General features: G+C 39.9%; 1 protein-coding gene across 1 annotated transcript in view; it reads right to left on the bottom strand.

Annotated features, from left to right (window-relative positions):
- INPP4B (inositol polyphosphate-4-phosphatase type II B) overlaps window positions 1–14,570 on the bottom strand; it is a 562,110-nt gene that overhangs the window by 145,176 nt on the left and 402,364 nt on the right. Inside the window, exon 11 of the mRNA XM_008143795.3 lies at window positions 12,069–12,141. Within this exon, the coding sequence (XP_008142017.2) occupies window positions 12,069–12,141 (73 nt within the window). The remainder of the gene's footprint in view (window positions 1–12,068; window positions 12,142–14,570) is intronic.

Below are 14,570 nucleotides of genomic sequence, written 5' to 3'. Positions count from 1 at the left end.
ATACAGAATCACAGCATCCTTCAAACCATGATTAAAATCCTTGCATTTTTCTTGCCTTTTATCCTATCTAAATAAAGAGGGAATATGCTAATTGACCATCACACCCTCACAAAGATGGTGGTGCCCACAGCCAATAAGGAGGGAATATGCTAATTGATCGCCACGGCCTCAAAGATGGCGCACCCACATCCACAAGTTGGTGACTCCCAGTCCCCTCAGCCCCGCTGGGGCAGCAGGCTTGCTGCACAGCTGGGCCCTCCCCAAGGTGGGTCTGGCCGCTCTGTGTGCCTGCCTCCTGAGTACCCCAGTCCCCTCAGCCCCCAGCCACTCAGGGCTGGCCCGAGGTGCAGGCAAGCCTCAGATGGCAGCTTCCCAGCTGCCCAGGGCCGCCCGAGGCTCAGGTAACCAGGGCCGGCTGAGGCTTGCGCTGCTGGCAGTGGCAACAGCAGAGGTGTGATGGGGGCGTCGCCTTCCCTTGATCGCTGGGCTGCCTCCTGCTCCTGAGGGCTCCCAGCCTGTGAGAGGGGGCAGGCTGGGCTGAGGAACCCCCCTCCAGTACATGACTTTTCATGCACCAGGCCTCTAGTAAAATAATAATTATATTTAGAAAATTTATATTTTATATTAATTCATAAATGTAACATTCTTCATTTTCTGTTATCACAAAGCTAGTCCTTCAACTTTTGATTTTATTGTTTTTGTTTTAATGCTCTTCAATGCATTCTAAATATAAACATTTGTTGAAATGACTTCAGCAGAAATCCAGGGCAGTTTGATTAATGAGCTCCAGTGCTGTTCTCTGACCATCCGGTGCATGACATGCAAGGATCCTATGGGAACCTGCTGTTTATAAGGGAAACACATGGGGCAAATAATTTAAAACATCAGACAACTTGATCATCCAAAAAAATTCCGAATACTGTCTCCTGTCTAACTTTTATGGTATGATTCTGAACTTTTGAAACTCAGAGATCTCCAAATACCAGTACTAAATTTTATATATTTGTCAAGATCTCAACTTAGACATAGTATGATATTCTTTATTCCAATTTCATCCATCAGGATTCCTTATCAAACACCTACTATGTATAAGCAAGAACACACCTACTCTGTATTCTGAAATAGCATAAAAAGGTGCATGACTTAAAAAATAATAATAATGGCCTGACTTAACTTCCATGAAAATTTGTTTCACTGGTTACAAAAATGACCAGATAAGATGTTCTCAACTCAAATTTCTTATTGGGTGGATAGTGGGGAGATTTTGACATCCTTACATAAAAGAAAGGCATGGTATTCATGCATCAAATATTGAACAATGAGCCATAAGTGATGAATGTTTTTGTCACTTTTTAAAATGCTTCTCCCCTATCGCAGAGATAAAATTCTGACAGTTCTGCACATACACTCTGGCTGTGAACTAGTAAATGAGTCTGTCATGTTCAGCTCTGGCTTTCCACAGATGCCACGACTTATCTCCAGAGCTTCCCAGACAAGAAAAAGCTAAAGGAGTTCATGACCACCAAACCAGTATTACATGAAATGTTAAAAGGTCTTCTTGAAGAAGAAGAAAAAAAAAGATTAAAAATATGAACAATTAAATGGCAATAAAATACATATTTGTTGACAACAGAATCTAAAAAACAAAATAAACGAACAAGCAGAACAGAAATAGATTCATAGATACAGAGAACATTTTGATGGTTACCAGATGGGAGTGGGCTTGGGGGGATGGGTGAAAAAGATAAAGGGATTAAGAGGTGCAAATTGGTTGTTACAGAATAGTCTTGGGCATGTGAAGTATAGCATAGAGAATATCATTAATAATATTCTAATAACTATGTATGGTGTCAGATGGGTATGAGATTTATCTGGATGATCACTTAGAAAGTTATATAATGTCTAATCACTGGGGTATACACCTAAAACTAATATAATATGCTAACTGTAATTGAAAAATAAGAAAATGATTTTTAAAAAAGAGATACGTTTCTGACCATACAATAAGCTCAACCCAGCAATAATATCTATCTAACATCTATTATAAGTTCTTCTTAAAGGCAGCCCTATGTATATCCCCTGCTTTTTCCAAAACAATTACTAAAAATATCATGTGACATATTCTTCCAAGAGAAGAGTGGTGGAGACATTCTGGACCATATCTTGGTCTTGTGATGACTTAATAAGGGTAAAGTTCTAAGCTGGTCCAGAGAGAGACACATTCCCCTTCAGGCCTACCCCGTAAGGTGAACAAGCATAGGGACAGAACGTATATGACAGATTTTCCCCACAAATTGAAGCACAACTCAAATTTCTTTTTTGTCTCTTCCAGACACTGTAACAGGGCGTACTTAACAAGATAATGTGCCCCCTATGTTTTCATGGGCATCAGAAATTGTGAAAGCCCAGCTGCTCCAAGTCTGAATTACCAAAGTAAAGATGTCAAGAACATGGCCAAGCTACCACATTGACAACATACACAAAAAATCTGGCTGTGGAGGCAACCTGCAGGAAAAAAAGATAATCCAGAGAGCTATCACGGGTGTGATTTTCTCTTTTTTGTGTCTCTGTTAAAGTTGTCAGTGGATTGGACAAAAAAATTTCAGAAATCTGGATTCTGGGTCAAGGGGATCATCAAAAAGCCTCATTCCATCAGGTTGTCTTTCACATATTTCTCCAGAGGAAGCTCATCTGTGATTATCTTCATGTAATTCCTTGCTTTCAGGAGGTGGTTAGAGTCACGTATTTAAATGGAATCTGACTTTATTGGCTTTAAGCCTTACAAAATCATTATTTTAATGTACTACAGGTTCTTGTAGAGAATCTATTCATTCTGTAGCTTTTAATTATGCAGTTGTTTAATAGTTCAGTTATTCAGCTGAATGTACATGCATTGCCTATTCTCCAAATGCTACCTTATACTTACTACAGATAAGTCTGAATAATCCAATTAGACACTGACACTCTGTATTTGTACTTGAAGATATCTTAGATTTATATCCATCTTAAATGTAGGTTGGTTCTGTTTAAGAGTGGGTGAGAATCGAAAAACCTAACAGAAATCACTAAAACACTATCCTAATCATGGCTAATAGAAAAGAAAAGGTAAAAAAGAACATGACAGGAGCTCTGAAAATACATCAAAGAAATATATCTTTAAGAATACTAAAGATGAGGAAGGAGGCCTGGGGGGCTGGGTGAGATGGGTGAAGGGATTAAGCAAAAACAAACAAACAATCTGGCTCCTTGGCTCAGTGGTCTCAACCTATGAACCAGGAGGTCACATTTCAATTCCAGGTTGGGGCACGTGCCCAGGTTGTGGACTCGATGCCAAGTGTGGGGTGTGCAGGAAGCCGCCGATCAATGATTCTCTCTCATCATTGATGTTTCTCTCCCTTTCCCTTTCTCTCTGAAATCAATAAAAACATATTTAAAAACAAATAAACAAAAAAATCTCATAGACACAGACAACAGTATGGTGATTATCAGAGGGAAAGTAGGGAGTGTAAGGAAGTCGAAGAAAGGAAAGGGGGCATAAATGGTGATGGAAGGAGACTTGACTTTGGGTGGTGAACACACAATACAATATAGAGATGACGTATTATAGAATTGTGTACCTGAATATAATTTTATTAAGCAGTGTTACTCCAATAAATATAATAAATTAAAAATAATAAATATGAAATTGTTAAAAAAGGTACTCTGAAGAAAATTTTCGTTACTATTCTCAAGGTTTGTCATAATATCTAAATTGTTATTGTAAGTTGTTGTGTTTAAAACACACACACACACACACACACACACACGGTAGAAATAGGATAAAAACTGAGTTGGACAAAGTGCTAGTCTAGCTAAAACCATAAGCTCTTAACCCTCCATCTTCAATTCAAGGCCAAGAATAAGAAAAACTATAACAAATATCAGAATAAAACATGAAAATAATAGTTGTGGAGCTTAGTCTCCAACTGGAGATCACATGTGAGTTTAGTGTGCAGAATTTAGATGTTATATTTTTGGTGGTCAAGAAAATAATTTGTTTCACTCCTTCTAGTTTGATTTGTTCTCTTTAATTCTAGTTCAGGCATTAAATCAGGGACAAAACTAGAGCAGGTAGAAGTTGGCTCATATTTCATGCTGAGCAACCTGGAACGACCTGTAGTATACCAAACTCACACTGGTTCTTGCCAATGTGCCTCTGTTCAAGGCATTCCCTGCAACTCAGAGAAGCATCCCTCTTTCCTGGTCACCTTCCTATGTACTCAGCTCAGCTAACTTCTCCCCCAGGAAGCCTCCCTTGGCTTCCATCCCCTGCCTCCCCACAGGTGTCTCTCCTTGGTACTCGCCATTCCCATCTCCTTCGTGGTTCTTACTAGTTGTGCTCCAATTTTCTGTTTACATTTTTGTGTCCCCCATTGGAATGTGAACTTTGTAAAGGCCAGGCCTGTGCTATTTTCCTCGTACAGTAAATGCAAACATTCCACAGAAATGAGCTTAAACCTTGCAACTCAGATGTTTCCCAGCATCGCTACCCCCAAGGAGAACAGTGAGAATGCCAACTGTGCATGAAGAGGGGGAAATGCAAGAGGGAAGGACATAAGTAAAACCTCACTTCAAGGGAGAGCACAGGCATCACAATGAAGAAAGGAAAAACCTCCCGGCCGGCGTGGCTCAGTGGATGAGCATTGACCTATGAACCAGAAGGTCAGGGTTCAATTCCCAGTCAGGGCACATGCCCGGGGTTTCGGGCGGGTTGTGGGCTTGATCCCCAGTGTGGGGCCTGCAGGAGGCAGCTGATCAATGATTCTTTCTCATCATTGATGCTTCTGTCTCTCTCTCCCTCTCCCTTCTCTGAAATCAATAAAGTATTTTAAAAAGGAAAAAACATAGTTAAAAGAAAGGCCTCCTTACATTTTAGCCACAAAAACTTTTTGACTACATCATCTTCTTGCCTTATTTTTCTTCTAGTTTACCTAAAGTGGGCAATGGAGGAAATAATGTACTACTTAGAAACATAGTGGAAGCATTTAAAGGTGTCTAAGAGATCACTCCATTGATTATTAATTAGATAGTGAAATTCACTCTTCCATTGAAGCTACTTAACATCCTAAATATATTAGCACATAGTAATGAATATATATGGGAATTCCAAAAGAGCAAAGTTAATGGACTCCATCGCATTTTGTAAAACAGCAAAGGGCAAAGAAATCTGTTGAGTAAGCATATAGGATCAAGGGCCAATGTTATATGCCAAAATGACTCCAAATTTTACATATTAGATAGTTATAAATACAAGGGCAAAATTGATTTAAACTAATATGGATGAAATACAAGAGATATTTTTGTTGATACAAAATGATATCGTCTAAAATTTGACAAGGTAGTAAAGTTAGTGCCTAATGAATGAAAAGAAAAAAAGAAAACTGGGGATTTGTTTTTGCCTGGAATTCATAAGGGTGCAAATAAGTATAGAGGGAAATTTCTAACAATCTCTTAAAATATTCTTAGTCATGCATTGCTTTTGATGGGGGTATAGTGAGGAGAATGTGACCCCAGTATTTAGCTCAGTTGTGTGATATTGTGAAAGGCAATTAAAATCTGTGCTGTTATATGAGGCAGAAAACATTTCATAAATGAGACTTTGGGAGTGATCTGTAAGAAAAGCAATAAATTATTTTATTTGAAACCTAAATAATTACATTTGAACATGTTTCTCATGGAGGGAATAACAGTGCAGTTTTTTATTACCTGAAGAAAATATTCAGAGATATGCTTGTTATCAGCCATTCGACAAGCATTTATTGAGTTCCTATTGTATTCTGGCCCTCGAGATACAGAAATAAATAAGCGATGTTCCGTCTTCTTAAATAGTTAATAATCTAGCATCTGCTGCAAAGCAGCAGCAGTAAATGACTTAATATTATTTTTGAGGAAAAGAATCAAAGATATGGTGGCCTATTTTGAGAAAAAGGTGTGATTCATCTGTGAAGCAAGAAGTAAAAATACCATGAAATTCTCCAAATCGGGAGCACTGCATGGATTTAGGACCCAGGGCAGGGAGTCCCCTCACCTTTGCTCAGATCCCGGCTTACACAGTCATGAAAATTATTGCTGTCAGACACGCCCTTTGTGAATGTGAAGGACAGTATCCACGTTGATACACAGTATGAAAGTGGTCTTTAGAGAATAGAAACGATAATTTCATGACTCAAGAAGTAGGGAATTCAACCGAGGAAGATGCTGTATCAGATATAATGCTTGCTGACAGGGGGAAATGCACTCAAAAATGTGAAGATATTAGGAAACTTTGGGATGGGGACCATTAGCTCCACAGTTCTGGCATAGTAAGATAAGGGTCCACGGAAATACTTTTACAGGGGAAATTGGGAGAATTTAATACAAAGAGAATTGTCATCCTGACAACAATGTAAAAAGATATATCTACCTGTGGTAAGGCTTATTAAGTATAAATAACTCCTGAGAAAGACAACTGTCAACGACAAAGAAGTGATATATGCCTCCATGTGCAACTGATTACAATGAAGACCTGTATGAGATATTTATAAAAAGAAGAAAGTCATAGCAAAAACTAAACTAAGCTATATCTGTTCCAAACATCTGTGAGCCAAAAAGGAAGTCAAAGCCTGTCCAAGCTGATCTAGTCGTTTTTAAAAAAAAACTGATGTGCAGAGAGGTTGACCTTTCTGCCGGGGTCACACTGATGGTTGGCAAATCCAGGCTTCGACACCAACTCTCACAGCCCGTCCACGGCTCTTACACTGTAACCGCTGGAGCACGCTGGTTCCTGTTTTGCTGGAGACAAGGTGTCTCCGTTGATGTGATTTAACGGGACAGATGAGAGACCTAACTGTCTTGTGCTTCTCTATGTTCAAAATTAACTCCCCCTGTGTCCCCACCCCAGCAACAAATAGATTTAAGTGTTCTTACTACCATTTTGCTTAAGGGAATGAGCAAAGAATTAAAGAGGTAGAACTAGTGTTTTAACAACTTTATGAGTTCTATAATTAGAAAATCCAACTAAATAAGAGCTTTACATTTCTAATACTTACTGTCTTGCAGTGTGTCTTGTTTCAGAGAATATAAAATCCAAGAGCTAAAAGGAATTTGGTTCCCCGTGTAGTTAAGGTACTGCTATATCTTTCTTATGGAATTGTCGATTCCGCCCACTCCCCCTCCTCATCTTTTCTCTCCTTCTGCCCTCCATTCCCCAGACTCCCAAGTACACATTCAACTTGCAAGACAAAACAGGGCACGAAAGAAGTGAGACCTTAGGGGGAAGAGTTTTTTCTTTTTAGTCTTACAATAGATAAGTGAATTTCCTGAATTATAAATGAAGCCTCTGGAGATATAAATAGAATAGGGAAGAGCTGCTGAGAGATATGACATTCTCTTCTTCTCACTCAATAAGTGCTTCATAACTCACTGGAGGCTGGCAAGTTCCACACAATACATGAAGGCACAGGCTGAGAAGGATGTCAATAGCTCCCTTTCCTTCAGATTTTTAAAAATGCCATATGGGAATATAATGGGTTCATTCCAAAGTCGCCAAGTGTAGATAGATAAATAAATAGAACAAAAGACAAAGGTACACACAGGCCAAATTCATACATATTCTATACCTGCACAATGCATTTTTATATTCTGAACAGAAACATTTTATGGTGGTACTTAGTTGTTTTTTTAATACTTTTAAAAATCTAGTACACAGTGAATTCGATGGTTGATGTATCATAAAATTGTATACAGCCTATATAACTTTGTTAACTGATCCATCCTAATAAATTTAATTTTTAAAAAATTTAAAATAAGTGAGATCATGTGATATTTGTCATTCTCTGCTTATCGTATTTCACTTAGCATAATAGTCTCTAGGTCTATCCATGCTGTCTCAAAGGGTAAAAGATGCTTACTTTTTACAACTGCATAGTATTCCATTGTGCAAATGTACCAGTTTTTTAACCCATTCATCTACTGATGGGCGCTTAGGCTGCTTCCAAATCTTAGCTATTGTAAATAACTAGAGGCCTGATGTATGAAATTCATGCAAGAGTAGGCCTTCCTTCCCCTGGCTGCCTGCACCAGCTTCCAGATGGCACCTGGGACCCAGGCTTCCCTCACAAGCCCCGGCTTTGTCCAGAAGGTCATCTGGAAGGACATCTGATCTAATTAGCATATTACACTTTTATTATTATAGATTCTGCTATTAGCATAGGGGTGTATATATTCTTTCTGACTGGTGTTTTTGGGTTTTTAGGATATATTCCCAGAAGTGGGATTGCTGGGTCAAATGGCAGTTCCGTTTTTATTTTTCTTGAGGCAATTTCATAGTGCATTCCCACCAGTAATAAACTAGTGTTCCCTTTTCTCCATATACTAGCCAGCACTTGTTGTTTGTTGGTGTGTGGGGGGGAGGGGGAGGAGGGGTTGGGGGGAAATGAAAAGAGATAAGCCAAAGAACTTATATACTTACTAGAGGCCCAGTGCATGGATTCGTGCACCCGTGGGGTCCCTCAGCCTGGCCTGTGCCCTCCTGCAATCCAGGACCCCTCAGGGGATGTAGTAGTGCTCAAAGTGGCAGGCGGCCGGGGAGGAGCAGGAGCCCAGGCCTGGCACCACACCGCTCCTGCTCATCCCAGCCCCGCTGCACCTTCCACGGGCTCACACTCAGTCAGTCCCAATCGGGAGAGGCTCACGCCACCACACCGGCGCTCACCAGCCATGAGCCTGGCGTCTGGCACCCGTCAGTTAGCTAAGCAGTGCTCCCGCTGTGGGAGTGCACTGACCACCAAGGGGCAGCTCCTGCATTGAGTGTCTGCCCCCTGGTGGTCAGTGCACCTCATAGCAACCAGTTGACCAGTTGCTTAGGCTTTTATATATATAGATATGCATAGCCCATAGACAGAGACAATAGGGTGGTGAAGACCTGGAGGGGGGTGGGGGAAGGGGCTGAGTGGAGAGGGATGAGGTTGGGAGACATCTGTAATACTGTTAACAATAAAAAATATATATTTTTTAAAAACACAAAAAATCTAGCTTTTATAACATTTGACTGTCATTTAGTCTTATCTCTGCCTAATAAAAGAAGGCTAAGAGAAAATGTGTGTGGCAAATATCCTTGGTTCGGAGTGCTCCTCTGGGTTGACTAGACTAAGGAGATTGAAAAGTGTCATGGAACTAAGTGGAGCATCACCACCAAAACTGTCACTTCCATGAAAAGAGAAAAGCAGTAATCAATCATCTCTCACCCCACGAAGGAAGTATATTTGAATTGCAGAATGCAGCTGCTCCCATCAATTCCATGGCAGCTGTCTTTATTATATTGCAATTTACACATTAGGAATAGTACCCTCATAATTTGGAAGAGTTACTGCAATTCCAAGACTCATGCCTTACAGATTTTACTGCCCAAGTGCTAGGAGGTGCTGATTTATTTTTCACTCTGTTCCCTCTGCCTCTGCTTCCTCAGATAATATATTCCCTTACTTAAGACATTTTTCTCTTTCTCTTTGAAATTTATATTAAATCAATCAGTATTTCAAAATGGCATTTCTTTTTGTGTGCATAAAAAATTACAAGGTTCGCATGAGTAAGTCATTTAAAAATTATCGTATTGTGTACATGATTTTGGTGATAACCTGATTCATTCAAACTGTATTGAAAATGAACTTAACATCTCCCACACTCAGTTTTGTTTCTCAAAACTGACATTTAGTAAATGAAATAGATTATCTGGATATATTACAATAAAGGAATAAACGTTTATTTAACCTTCAAGTAGAAAAATAAATGTGAGTAGGACCCTTTGAGGATACATTAGATATTTTAACTACACAGATAATATATCAAGTACTTTTATGGTCCAGGGCTGATCTAATTGTTGGTTAGACCCTTCACTTTTTAATGAATATCTCTCTATTATTAAATCCTAAGTAAAATAAAAATTTTTTTAAAGAATGTCATTTGGTTATAAGTTGAGGAGCAGCTGCTCTTCTTTGGTATAATCCCTCATTCTACATAAGTGTAGTTAATGATTTTTTGTTATTGTTAAATTTTATTTTGAGTTCTCTGTACATATAAACATAGCCAAATGGTTGCCTTCCCTTTTTCCATTCCCATTTTCTATTATTAGTGACTTCCTTCAGGGAACAACTGTCAATAGTTTGGGGTTATGTACTAGTAAGCCTTTGAAGTACGGTGTCATTCATTCAGCTGATTATAATGCTATGTATGTCTTTGTTTAAATGTACATCATGGCAGGGCTAGAAAAACATTAAAGCTTATTCTGTTATTATACCAACATATTAATTAATGTTTACTTAGTAATAGCATAGCCTCGTAATTATGAGCAAAGGCCTTGGGATTGAAACTGGATTTAAATTCTGAACCTGCTATTTGCTAAGTAGGTGAACTTGACCAATTGCCTTATCTGTCACATGGGGATAATGGTAGTACCAACTTCATAGCACACATCGGACATCAGAAAACAAGGTAAGAGAGGCATACAAGGCATTGAGCACAATGCCTGTCATTGTAATAGTCATTATTTACTATTATTAGTGGTATCGTAATTTACATTTTCAAATACTAGTTTCATAATTCACATATACATTTTATCACACATTTTTAACTGTACCATATATCTCAGTTTTATGCACAAGCTCATAATTTAGCACATTGTTTAGTGCCTTGCTGAAATTCAAATATATTACTACTAGATGCCTGGCGAACGAAATTCTTGCATGGGTACGGTCCCTAGGCCTGGCCTGCAATCAGGGCCATCTTCCCTGGCTTCTGGCAGCTGGCCCCGCCCCCTGCCACAACCCACCCCCGGTTCCCTATTAGCCATCAGGTGATCAGAGCCTGCCTGCCAGGGGAAGGGACCGAGAGGTTGGCCGGCAGGCCCCAATTGGACAATCAGGGCCTGTGGGCTAGGGCAGCTCCCACGTTGAGCTTCTTCCCCCTGGTGGTCAGTGCACATCATAGCAACCAGTGGTTCCGTCATTCGTTCGACTTGCATGTTACCCTTTCATTATATAGTACTAGAGGCCTGGTGCACAAAGTTCGTGCACTGGGGGGGGGGGTGTCCCTCAGCCCAGCCTGAACCCTCTCCAATCTGAGACCCCTCGGGGGACATCACTCTCACAATCTGGGACTGCTGGCTCCCAACTGCTTGCCTGCCTGCCAGCCTGATCACCCCCTAACCACTCCCTTGCCAGCCAGATCAACGCTTAACGCTCCCCTGCCAGCCTATTTCCCCCAACTGCCCTCCCCTGCTGGCCCTATTGCCCCCAACTGCCCTCCCCTGCCGGCCTGGTCCCTAACTGCCCTCCCCTGCCAGTCTGGTCACCCCTAACTGCCCTCCCCTGCTGGCCTGGTCACCCCCAACTGCCCTCCCCTGCCGGCCTGGTCACCCCCAACTGCCCTCCCCTGCTGGCCTGGTCGCTCCTAATTGCCCTCCCCTGCAGGCCTGGTCACCCTCAAATGCCCTCCCCTGCTGGCCTGATCACCCACAACTACCCTCCCCTGCCGGCCATCTTGTGGTGGCCATCTTTGACCACATGGGAGCAGCCATCTTGTGTGATGGTATGAGGGTCAATTTGCATATTACCTCTTTATTATATAGGATAAGTAAAACAGTACATACATCCACACCCAAGAATGTGTAGATATGTGTATGAATTTTTCCTACCAGATCCATATATCTACTGTTTTAGCAACTTCATTTTGAGTTCTATAATTAGAAAGTCAAACTAAATAAGAACTTCACATTACTAATATTTACTCTGTTTTCCAGTGTGTCTTGTTTCAGAGAACATAAAATCGAACAGCTAACAAGAATTTGTCATTTAGCCAAGGTATTTATGCATCATTCTTGTGGAATTGTCAAGTCTCCCCCCACTCTGCTGGCTGCTCACGATTACTGATTCAATGACTAAGTTTTCACAAACGATTCTATGAGAATGCTGCCCAGGCTCAGCGTTGACTCCACAGGAAATTAAAATGTATGCTCATATGAAACTAATGCAAATTTCCAGAACGAAGGTACATACCTGCATTCAGAAAAGGTAAGTTGTCTTTTCCACTCACATTCTCTGGTGCTGAACATTCACATACAAGTGCACACTAGGAAAGAATATAAGAAAAGGAAAAGAAAATAGTTGAAAGTAATCAAAATAAGAAAATTATTTTGTTTGCAGAACAAGAGGCTATGCACATAGTTTCAAAAAATTCTGAACAAGATATTTTGTAACACTATTTTTAGCATTATCTCTATCATGAAGCTTGCTTAACTTGTGATTATTTATGTATAATATGATTGTATTATATGGTCATAGAGTACATTTTGGTTCTAGTTAATGACCATTTAGGAAAGAAAGTATAAACTGGGAAAGGACTGTCCACGAATGTTCCTAGTACAGCAAATTAGATTTGACAAGCTGAAGGATTTTGTTTTTCTGACAGCTGGAATGATTCTGAATCAATAAAAAGCAAGTTATTTTCTAGATTTTTAAGTAAAGGCAACTTTAAATAAAATATATATATGTTGCAGCATTTAATTACATAAAGGAAAAGGAGAGTTTTGTCTCCAGCAAAACAGTGCAAACACCTGCTCATACAGTATGAGGACAATTTACAAATAACCTGATCCAGAGATGGGCAAGGCCGTGAGCCCTTACAAAACCTACACTTGTCTCCACAAAGAGAAGAGGCCCGGAGGAGCACATTGCCGTGTTCCTGGTGAGCGAATCTTGCGTCGGAGACAGTATCCCAGACACTCTATTAGTAAGCGTGGGACTGTTCTTCAGCTTCCCATGAAGCTGTAACTAACAGAGGAAGCAAAACTCTTCTGACCTCAGTGACCTATTTTCACACAAACACCAGGATTTGTTTCTTCAAATGAATTTTCTTCTATTTCTAGCCAAAAAAAAAAAAAAAAAAAGCCAGGGGAAGGAAAACAATAAATTTTCAGAGCAAATATTTCAAACTGAACAAATAAATGCAGATAAAAAGAAAACAAACAAAAACCCAGCAATTTCTTCTGGTGATGAGTTCTGTGGGAAACAGCCACCCTTCTAGAGTGCTCGGCCTTCCTCAGAAGGTTCCACGGACTCAGACCGCTCTCCCCAGAAGAGGGTGTCAGAATTGCTTGGGCTATTTCCTAACTGTCCAGTCTGTCTCCCTCCACCCTTCCTTCCCCAGGCACTGTCCCCTATTTGAATCACAACCACTGAGGTCGCCGGTAATGATGGATTATAGGTATATATAGATAGATAGATAAAGAGAGAGAAATAGATGATATAGATATAGATGATATATAGCTATAGATATATAGATATAAATATAGATATAGAGATAGAGATATATTGATATAGATCTATCTATCTGTGTGTGTGTGTGTGTGTGTGTGTGTGTGTGTGTGTGTGTGTGTATGTATGTATATATATGACGCTCATGAATTTTGAGATATAGGACTTTAAGTCAGGTCACTGGAAGGCTTTGGGTTCATACTCTCAGGGAGTTAAGGAGCCAGGAGGAATGGCATGTTCTGTGTTACATTTTAGTAAGTGCTCTGCTGAGAATAGACTATGGTGGGGGCCAGTGCTGGGAGGAGGAAGGAGGGAATCAGGGGGGCATTTAGGAGACTACTGTAAAAATGTAGGTGACAGTCAATGTTGGTAACAGGGAAAGGGTCAAGAGTCCTTGGATTCTGGATTCACTTAGAAGTCACAATCAACAGGATTTACTGACATATTGACTGTGAATATGAGACAAAGAAAGGAGTAAAAAATGACTTCAAATTTTTTTTTTAAAGTTTGGATACCTAATGAAATATTTCACCTAATATATTGGCTTTGTAAAATACTAATAAAGTGTTAGTATTTCTTTTGTGAATTTTCTTTCTACTGCTATGTAATATTAACACATTGTCTTCTAGTTCTATGTATACATATATCAAATAAAAGCTTGAACCAGAGTAATATGGTGAATGACCATCTGCTCTATCTTCCCTGGATGAAAAACATGCATATAATAATAAAAATATAATTTGAGGAAACAAGTAAGTATGTGAGAGGAGAAAGTTTGGATTTTTTTATATTTTACTTCATGCTCTGAAGGCTATGTAAAATTCAAAATTAAAATGCTGTATTTTATATCAGAGGTATTATTATGAACTGAAATGTGTTCCTTGAAATTCATATGTTGAAGCCCAAACACCCAATGTGACTATATTTGGAGACAAGACCTTTATGGAGGCACTTAAGGTTAAAAGAGGTCATAGGGATGGGGCCCTAATCTGATAGGGCTGGTGTCCTGCAAGAAGAGGCAGACACCAGAGCTCACCCTCCTGTCTGTGCACCTGCACCGAGGAAAGACCATGTGAGGACACAGCAAGAAGCCTGTAGGCCAGGAAGAGAGGTATTGCTAAGAACTGAATTATCAGGCATTTTAATTTGGAACTTCCTAATTCTGAGAACTGGGAGATAATCAATTTCTGTGTAAGCTACCCAGTCTATGATATTTTATTATGGCAGCTGAGCTGATTAATATGG

This window comes from Eptesicus fuscus, chromosome 6, assembly GCF_027574615.1.
Source record: "Eptesicus fuscus isolate TK198812 chromosome 6, DD_ASM_mEF_20220401, whole genome shotgun sequence".
In the NCBI taxonomy this organism is placed as follows: domain Eukaryota; kingdom Metazoa; phylum Chordata; class Mammalia; order Chiroptera; family Vespertilionidae; genus Eptesicus; species Eptesicus fuscus.
Note: the sequence above shows the minus strand (reverse complement) of the source record. Positions and strands in the feature narration are given on the sequence as shown.